Source organism: Gavialis gangeticus, unplaced genomic scaffold (assembly GCF_001723915.1).
Source record: "Gavialis gangeticus isolate Ggan-Ray unplaced genomic scaffold, GavGan_comp1, whole genome shotgun sequence".
Taxonomy (NCBI): domain Eukaryota; kingdom Metazoa; phylum Chordata; order Crocodylia; family Gavialidae; genus Gavialis; species Gavialis gangeticus.
The window spans coordinates 159,501,837-159,511,554 of NW_017729024.1; the positions used below are offsets into that span (position 1 = coordinate 159,501,837).

The following is a 9,718-nucleotide window of genomic DNA, read 5'->3' on the forward strand; positions in this document are numbered from 1 at the left end:
TTCTAACTACTGATACTTTTGAAGAGTGAATCGATGGAATACTCCCCGCCCCTCTCCCCCCCCCCAAAAAAGCCCTGATATTTTTCTGTGACTATGAGCAAAAAAATAAATACAGATTACTGCTGTATAAACCAACTCGCCACCTAGTGTTTACTGAACTTTTCTACTAATTATGATCTAAAATTTTAAGTATCTGAAAATGTATGTAGCATAGTAAGTTTTTGTTTGATGAGGTAAATAACAGAATTAATTCTCTAAATTTAGAGAAACTTCAGCAATAAAGAAATAATTTTATAGAACTGATAATTCTGTTCATATTATAGTTTTTGAATTGGAGATATATAAGGTTTATGTCTTGCTATATTCAATCCTGGATGCTTGACTAAGAAGCATTGCTAACTGGAGAAATTACTCGTCAGTGTTTGTTTGTTTTTTCTTTTGAGGACCAGTCTCTCGCTGACAACAAAAGTTACAACATATGGAATACAATTAATGATACCAATGACGAATAAATGTGTGTGTTTCGTAGCACATTACAATTTTAAAGATTTCACACTTAAGTAAATAGTTTAGAAGTGAATGCACTATTTCTCATCTACCTTAGTCACAGTTTTCTAAGATCTAGCACATTCATTTAAACTTTTATAGTTGGAAGTCGGTAAGGACTGAGAATACTAACAAAATGTTGATGCTGCTTTGGAGAGAAACCTGAAACATCTCTCTAAGTTATGTGACTGAAACATCCACAGATCTTAGCTCTCCTCCAGAGTAGCAGATGATGCCCAGAGCCTTGAGTGAATTCATTTGGAAATTTTAGCAGTCTAAGACTGGATAAGACCTCAAGTCCATCCTTCTGCACAGAATCAGGACCAAGAAACCAGACCAGCCCTCATTTATTCCTGCCTGTCTTGGTTTGTCTAACCTGTTTGTGAGCAAAACTAATCCCCAGTGAAAGTTTCCACAAAGTCCTTAAGTAGCATCTTCCAATATTTTACTACCTTATAGCTAATTTCCAATATTTAGCCTAACTCCTGCAAGTTATGCTAATTTTGTCCTTTTCTTAGGAGCCATAGAGAACAAATGAGTTCTGTTCCATAATCTTCTGTGCATTGAAAGACCTCCCACTCCCCCTCCTCTTCCCTCCCAGCCTTAATTTTATCTTTTGCATAGAATAACCAAACCAAGTTCCTTCAGTATTTTCTTATGAGCCTTATTTTCTATCCCTTTTTTGTTCTCCACCAGATTCTTTCCAGTTCATCTGCATATTTCTTTAAAGTGCAATGCCCACAATTGAACACAGTATTCAAATTCTTTTAGAAAGGTTCATTATCTTGAGCACTGTCAGTAAGATCAGAGAAAATCTGCTTTTGCTTCTGACTCCCTACTATGCCCCCCGTATTCTTTGACTGAGTCTAAAGCAGGAGAATTCCTGCATTTTTTTATTGAAATCAGCTGTAACCCAGTCTGGCTGACTCCTCCTTCCATCTATCTATTGATGTCCTCCAAATAATGTCCTCAGAAATGAGGCAGCCAGAGACAAGTGGGAAAGTATAAATATGCCAAAGCAATTGGTATATTCAGAAATGTTTTAATATAACTATGAGGAAGCTTTAATTGGTCATTTTATGCCCCTTCCAAGTTTTATATCCCATAAAAATCAGTATACTCTTAGCCACTTTACATGCCTTATAATTAGGGCTGCGCAGTTGAACAATAATAGAATACCAATTTATTATAAATATTTTTGGGTGTACATACGAGTACACAAACCCTAGACAGTCCCCAAGACCTGGCCCTCCAAATCCTGTCATGTTGTTCCCCCTCCCCCTCCCCCTGGCCTAGACGCTTACCTGCATCCAGCTTCTGAGTCTGCTTCCAGGACCTTGCCTTGCTGGTCTGGGTGTAGGGTGGGGGGCGGGGGGCGTGTCTGCCTGGTGTGTGTCTTGCGGGGGGTGGGGGGGTGTCTGCTTGGTGCATGTGTGTGGGGGGCAGGGTGGTCTGCCTGGCGCGCACACGTGTGTGGGTCTGCCTGGCATGTGGGTGTGTGTCTGTGGCCAGGCAGCAGCAAGTGGGGAGAGGCTGCCTTTCTCCTAGCAGCCCAGGCAGGCATGCACCAGCGACAGGAGAGGGGCTGCTTTTGCAGCACAGGCAAGCAGACAGCATCAAGGGGAGAGGGGTTGATTTTTTTTCCCCCCATCACCAGCAGCAATTAACATGCATTAAAAAATTAACGCAAAATCAAATTAATGCATTAATCGCAATTGACAGTCCTACTTGTAATCATCATGCATGGAGCCACATACTGACATATTAAACAGCATAGGACAAAAATCAAAACAAATCAAGCCAGAATGAAACTTCTTTTCATTATTCCCAAAGTATTTCCTTTCAATGTTCTGCAAAACAGCTTTTCATCCACACACTTGTTTTTCCAAATGCACACAGTAACGTTAGCTTGTTTAATGAATCTTTCTAAGCTAGAAAGAATATTTAGAAATCACTTGTTCTATGCTTAGAACTTCTTGAACAGCCTTAAATTTCAATGGCTTTCTGAAATCACTTAGCAAAGACTTCTGCTGAGCCATGTGGAACTTGCACCCTAATGCTTTAGCTGCCTTTATGTATTGAAATGTCATTTTAATGCATTGAATTTTTTTTTCTAAACAGGAAGTCCGTAAAGTAAATGAGAGTATCAAGTATAATCATCCTTTGAGAAAATGTATTGATACAATATTGAAAAAGGTAACCAAATATTAATACATTTTAGAGACTGTATTTTCATTGCAGTTGTCAAAAAATGCCTTTTAGCCTTCTGAAGACTCCTTGTTCAGGAGTAAGGTTTTTATTGAATAAATCAAAATGTTTAAACTATAGTATAATTAAGTCTTGAGGCTTTTATGGTTAAGTATTAATTCTATCTAAAAAATTCTGTGAGAAATAATATGCGTGGAATATAGTTGTATAAGCATATTTTGAACTAGTGGTTAGAACTTGCCGTTTTCTTTTTTTGTATTTAAGCCACCTAGACAAATATTGTGAAGGATGGCTGAAAAGGTTGATTTTTCCTTTCTATTTTTATGTATGATGCCCTATTCTGAACTTATTGTTACACACTTGAGTATAAACCATCTTTGTCTAACAAGATATATATGTTTTTTTAACAATTGCATGCAGAACATTAACTTAAAGTGCCCCCACTGCCATTTTGAAGCACCGGGATGCTGATAACGCGAGACGCAGAGGCTGGCTGGAACGCACCAATTACAGTGTGTTAGAGCAGCCTTCCGGCATGTCTACAGGCATGCTTTGATTCTGCAATTTTTTCACTCGCAGAAAGGAAGTTAAAGTGCTTTAGTTAAAGCATCCCCGCTGCCATTTTGTAGTATGGGGATGCTGATACACAAGATGCTGCATGTGCTTTAATTAAAGCGCCACCCCCCCGCTACTCCTGAAGCATGTGTAAGAATGCTCAAAGAGTGAAAAATATTTAGTATCCTAACTGAAATGTACTTCAGTTACATCAGGTGTGCAAAACTAAATGTTTTGAGTATCTTTATGGTAAGGTTATACCTTTTATAAAAAGAAGTTTGTCAATTCTTGTACTGCTAGTGTCCTACTGAGTATCAGGAAAGGATGGGCAGGAACATGGATGACTATGAAGACTTTGAAGAAAAGCAGAACAGTTATCCGAGTGAGAAAAGTCTGGTCAAACTTCACAAACAGGTATCTTGATAAGTGTATAGTTGCATCGTTTCTCTTGCTTGGTAGTCACTTAAGACTGCTTTATTTTAAGTTTAAATGCACTGAGATCATTTTGTGTTTTCTACGCAATTTTTTTGTTTGCAGCTGCAAACAAAATGTTTATTTAATTTCATTGCCTGTTCCTTCTGCTCTTACAGCAGTAAGAACTGCATACAAACAGCTGAATATCAGTTCATACAGATTTGCAGGAGGAGTTTTGTGAGGTTTTGTACTGGCAGTCTTGGGGATTCCTAGGGTTGATGATTGTCTGCAAGTTCCAGGGACTGAACTTGGTGGCCCAGGAGACCTCTTCCAGTCCTAAGTTCCTGCCTAGATACACTGTAGCATGTTGTTGGTGCTTGTGATTATACATAAAACTGTATGACTTTCATAAAGAATCTTAAAGAGAAATTGTAGCAAAAGCATAAGAAATTAACTGATAGAATATGGTGAAAGTGCTAGAGAAGTGAAGTGCTCAGTTTGGCAGTATTTTGTCATACGTCTGTTTTTCATAAAGATAAGCAAATACATGGAATTAATCTTTGTACTCATGTGATTGTGTAAGCAGTATAGTATGTATTTCCTAAATTTTTCCCCTCTTACTTTCTGGATTGAGTATGTTACAAAATGGAACTTGAGGTTTCTTTTACCATAGGTGATTTATTCAGTTCAGAGACACCGTCGTACACAAGTCCAGTGGCAAATTCTTTTAGAACAAGCATTCTATCTTGAGGATGTGGCAAAAAATGAAACCAGTGCAACTCGTCAGTTTGTACATACTTTTCAATCCCAGGAACCTGAAAACAGAATTGTGCAATACTTCTACACGCCAACTGTTGGTATGTCTGAACTGGCAAAAGTACTATGCTCTTAAGGAATTCTTTGGATCATATCACCATAGTGTGCACGTGTCTGAGAGAGTACAAGGATATTTCAGAAACTTAACATCAATTTTGAAATAAAAACATTTTGTGCCCCATGAGTTAGAAAGTACCCAACAGTGGGGCTCCCTGGTGGGATCTTTGAACACACCTGTTGTTTACAACTATGTAGAGAATTGACATGGTCTAGTAAAATACCATTGCACACAAAATGATTTCATTTGAAATTTCCATTACTTTTTTAAATGCCTTCCTATCTTTGTAGTTGAATAGTTAAAACAGATAGCTGTCTTCATGGAAGCACTGACACACTTTTTAGTGATTCCAGTTATACTGTCTTATTCCTAGATGCAAGCTTAACTTCAGAATCTCAGACTTTGTCTCTCTTCCTCATCTCTAACCAAGTGTAATTTTAATGTTTTATATTAAAAATCAGATGGTATGTGAAATTTGTATATTTTTTGCATATTTTACTTGCATTGTGCCAAGTTGTTATTTGTGAAACAGGAGCAGCGTATTGAAGTGATGATCCCCACAGTTCCACGTTTGCTAGTGCTCATGTGCTACTTTGGATTCTTTAGGACTAGCAGGGGCTGCACGTTAGCAATGCTACTTTGAAATAATATTTTAGAAAATAATTTTCTGTTTCTCTTCACTAATCTTTGTGGGGGTTTCTTCTTTTTCTAGAGTGGTACTGGGAGTGTCTCCTGCGGCCATGGTTTTGCAGGATTCTTGCCATTGTGTTGGCTGCTTTCTCTATAATTGTTGTGTGGTCAGAGTGCACATTTTTCAGCACTAGGCCTGTTTTGTCCCTGTTTGCAGTGTTTATACAACTGGCAGAAAGAACATACAACTATATTTATATAGAGGTAAGGTTTGAGTTTGATCATCTACCAATTTTATTCTTTTGGTCTGTTTGTTTGTTTGTTTTAAATCCCTGCCATAGTGATAGTGACTGTGACTACATTGAAATTAGCACTTGTTAACTACTGTCCCTTAAATTAACCACGGATGGGAATTACAGGTGCTCTTTGAGATGTGCAGCCCTGTGCAAGAGGAATTGCCCTCTTGTGGTGTACACCAGAGTCTGACCCAGTTAAGTGAGGCACTGTAATCTGAAACAAATGGAACTTGGGTTTGTTCTGAGGTCATGGGTTGGAGGTGTGATGTGTAGCCTCCTCAAGCTCTGTTTTCTGGGCTGATTTATTTTCCTTTTGTTTTTCTGAGCTTCCATGTATGCAGACCTCTGCCTCTGAATGACCAATCCATAGTTTTAAGAGGTATGGTTGGCTTAAGAGAACACACAAAATAGGAACTGAGCTCCAAATTTGGAGCCTGCTAATAAAACGGAATGAATTTTAAAGATATGATTTTTGTCATTTTCATGCAGGAAAAGCTCCCAAGCTACTTAAAGCAGCTGATTTAGTGCTACCTTTATTCATCCATTTTTTTTCTATTTTAGTTCATCCCCATTATCTAGTTGTATTTAGAAACAGTTTGTTTACAGCAGCAAATGCATATTCCTAGTATGTTTGTATAGTAAGGGTGTTAATCAGGATATCATTTAGCTTTTTAAAAACATACTTCATACTCTTTCCATTTTTATTTTTTTAAAAAGGCTTCTATATGTACTGTCAAACTGGAAACTTAGTTTTTTAGAAATACTTTATATGCATTGGTTGTATTAGAATACCATGCCAAATTATATATATATTGAGAATTTATTTCTATTTATTTATTGCTGTATTCTAACAGTCTTGTAATTACCTTGAAATTGCATTGAATTTTAAGTTGTAGAAGTAAAAGTAAAAAAAAGGAATATTTTTGTCTTTTAGATGGCTTGCTTCCTTACCATCTTCTTCTTAAGTATCTGTGTTTACTCTACTGTCTTCCGGATCCGTGTGTTTAACTATTATTACTTAGCTTCCCACCATCAAACAGATGCATACAGTCTCCTTTTCAGTGGCATGTAAGTATGTATTGTTTCTGAGAGCATTTCAAATAATAGCATTTTTAATGGTGAGAGTGCTTCAAGTGTAACCCTCATCAGTCAGGTGGAAATAAATTTTATTTTCAGTTCACCTTTAAAGCAATCTAATTCCTAGTTGTGGTGTATTTTTCTTAATACGAATCTTCTAAATGGGGAAATTGTTTAAAAGTTGCTAACTTTTAAATTCAATTCATACAGGTTATTTTGCCGTCTTACTCCACCACTGTGTCTGAATTTCTTGGGTTTGACTCACATGGATTCATCAATCTCTCACCAAAACACACAAGTAACTGCATATACATCGGTAGGTGTAGAAGGAGAATTTTTTTATGTTACAAAATAGTTTGATAATAACAAAATATATTAATGTGAAATACTTATATTAAGAGTATCACTTGATTTGCTTTCTTGACTTGCATGGTGCCAGGCTGGAAGCTATTGTCCAGACTCATTCATTAGGCAAGAGAAAGCTACTGATTGTAAATCATTAGCAATCAGGCTGTGGCTCTGTTTTTAGTCTATAAATAATGAGAATGTTTTCAGCCAGTGGTGCTCAACTTTTTGGCTCCCTGGGCCAGATGAGTGGGCTGGGGTTAGTCCATGGGCCCGACAGAGCCCCGTGTGCTGGGCTTTCATAGATTCATAGACATTAGGGCTGGAAGGGACCTCAGAAGATCACTGAGTCCAGCCCCCTGCCCCAGGGGCAGGAAGTCAGCAGGGATCATAGGATCCCAGCAAGATAAACATCCAAATATCTCTTGAAGGTGTTCAAAGTAGGTGGCTGAACCACCTCTGGCAGCAGTCTATTCCAAACCTTGTGGGCTCGGACAGTAAAGAAGTTCTTGCTTATGTCCAGCCTGAAATGGTCATGGAGGAGTTTGTGACCGTTCAACCTTGTCATCCCTTGAGGGGCTCGGGTGAACAAACGTTCCCCCAGATCCTGGTGAGCACCCCTGATAAACTTATAGGTGGCTATCAGATCACCCTTGAGCCTGCGTTTTTCCAGGCTGAAGAGTCCTATGGCTCTCAGCCTCTCTTCAAAAGGTCTGTTTTTCTGCCCTCTGATCATGCACATGGCTCTCCTCTGCACTCTCTCAAGCTTCTTCACCTCCTCTTTGAATTGTGGAGCCTAAAACTGGACACAGTATTCCAGCTGCGACCTCACCAAGGCCCAGTACAAGGGGAGAATGATGTCCTGGGATTTGCTTGAGAAGCATCTATGGATGCAGGCCAGCATTTTGCTTGCTTTACTAGCTGCAGCATCACATTGAAGGCTTATGTTCCTCTTGTGGTCAGTCATGCCCCCTAAGTCCCTTTTGTCTGTAGTGCTAACCAGTGTAGCATTGCTGAGCCTATAAGCATGCTTGCATTTTTCGGAGTTAAACACCACCAGGTTCTCGTCCGCCCATTTTCTGATCCTGTCATGGTCAGCCTGGATCACCCTCCTGTCCTCAGGTGTGGTCGCTTTACCCCAGAGTTTGGTGTTGTCAGCGAACTTGGCAAGTCCGCTTCTGACACCAATGTCCACATCATTAATGAAGATGTTGAATAGTATAGGCCCAAGGACAGAGCCTTGAGGGACCCTATACTTGGGACATGAGATTGGCATTGAGCCCACATGACCCTGTAGACTGGGATCAGCTGCCTGATTCCAGTTGGCAGGGCCCAGGGCTTCCCATGGGCCTAGAAATTTGGCCAGAGGAACCAGTGCCACCACTCTTCCATCACCAGATTTCTGGACTGATGGGGAGCACCACAGGCCAAGTCACTGGATCAGGCACCCCTGATGAGCAGGGGTTGAGTACCCCTATCCTAAGCTAACTGAAAAGTGCAACATTACTTTTTTAACTTGTATGTAATGATTGCATTTGTACATGAACAGTATAGTTTTATGTTTAGTTTTCAGTCTCAACTTTTTCTCTTTTAAAGTAGATATTTATTGAACACCTTAACGGTTTGATATTAACAGAATTACCAGTTCTGGTGGTAATCTGTAGTAAGAATAAATTGTGAGGTTTTATATAGATTTAATACAAAGATGCCTACCCAAGTATACCTTTTGACCAGTACTGTGGTAGTGTGGTGCACACTGACAATTTATTGATAAATGCTGAGAAGTAGAGGGTGATTTAATGAGTTATTACACGTATGTAGGTAGATGCATAGAGAATGTAGACCTGACTGTAATGAAGCTGGCACTAAAAGTGGGAATATGAGAAATGTGAATACACAAAAAGACTAGAAATAATAAGATCTTGTTTTAATATTAATGCATCTTTTTCTTTTCAGATAATGGGCTCTATGCGAGTGTTATCCTTCATTGCAGATGGATTTTATATATACTATCCAATGCTGGTTGTCATTCTCTGTATTGCCACTTATTTCAGGTGAGTTATTCACACCTCTAAACGTATGAATTTTTTGTTTTTTTGAACACCACTAATTTCACAGGGTAAGACTTTTCTCCCAACCTTTGAGCTGTTGCATTGACTTAATCTTCAGTGTTTTCAACTAGTTTAACATTGTAGTGTCTGTACATTTTAAGTATAATACTCTTAGCGCTGATGGGTAGCTGAATTTTTCCATTAAATTTCCTTCTTAGATTTTTGGGGATCTGTGCTGCTTCAGCTGTAGTGGAAAATCTTGTTTCCATTAGTTGAAGACTGGATTTCATTAGCTGGGAGTTATATTTCTGGTATGATCATCTAATATACTAAGCAGTGTTAGCAGAGTTTGAGAACAGCAAACCTTCTCTAATACACTTGTTTTGATTGGCAAGTTTTCTAAATTGATTAGTATTTATTTGGAAGGCTCGTAGCACCTGGTGTTTCAGCCCTCTAATCTCTACATTTTCATTTGTTTAGAGGTTGCATATGTAAAATTGTCTGTCACTAGGATATAGTTCATGATACCTTATTAGATTGCCCAATTTTGTTATAGGCCTCAGTAAAGGCATCAAGAATAGGACCCAGCCCAGACTAGCCTCAATTTGTTTTTCTGACATGGCACTATGAAGAGACTGCAGAAATTGATATGGTGAAGGGAGGAAAAAAGTTCCAGCAATAACTTTGCAAAAACGTGTGCGCCATCAAGTATTTTTCTTTTC

The 9,718-nt window shown here is 38.7% G+C and overlaps 1 protein-coding gene across 1 annotated transcript in view; it reads left to right on the forward strand.

Moving 5' to 3' along the window:
• LMBRD2 (LMBR1 domain containing 2) overlaps positions 1–9,718 on the forward strand; it is a 42,535-nt gene that overhangs the window by 16,399 nt on the left and 16,418 nt on the right. The window contains exons 8-14 of the mRNA XM_019517965.1: positions 2,668–2,742; positions 3,610–3,723; positions 4,397–4,580; positions 5,310–5,491; positions 6,458–6,591; positions 6,811–6,916; positions 8,902–8,999. Of these exons, the coding sequence (XP_019373510.1) occupies positions 2,668–2,742; positions 3,610–3,723; positions 4,397–4,580; positions 5,310–5,491; positions 6,458–6,591; positions 6,811–6,916; positions 8,902–8,999 (893 nt within the window). The remainder of the gene's footprint in view (positions 1–2,667; positions 2,743–3,609; positions 3,724–4,396; positions 4,581–5,309; positions 5,492–6,457; positions 6,592–6,810; positions 6,917–8,901; positions 9,000–9,718) is intronic.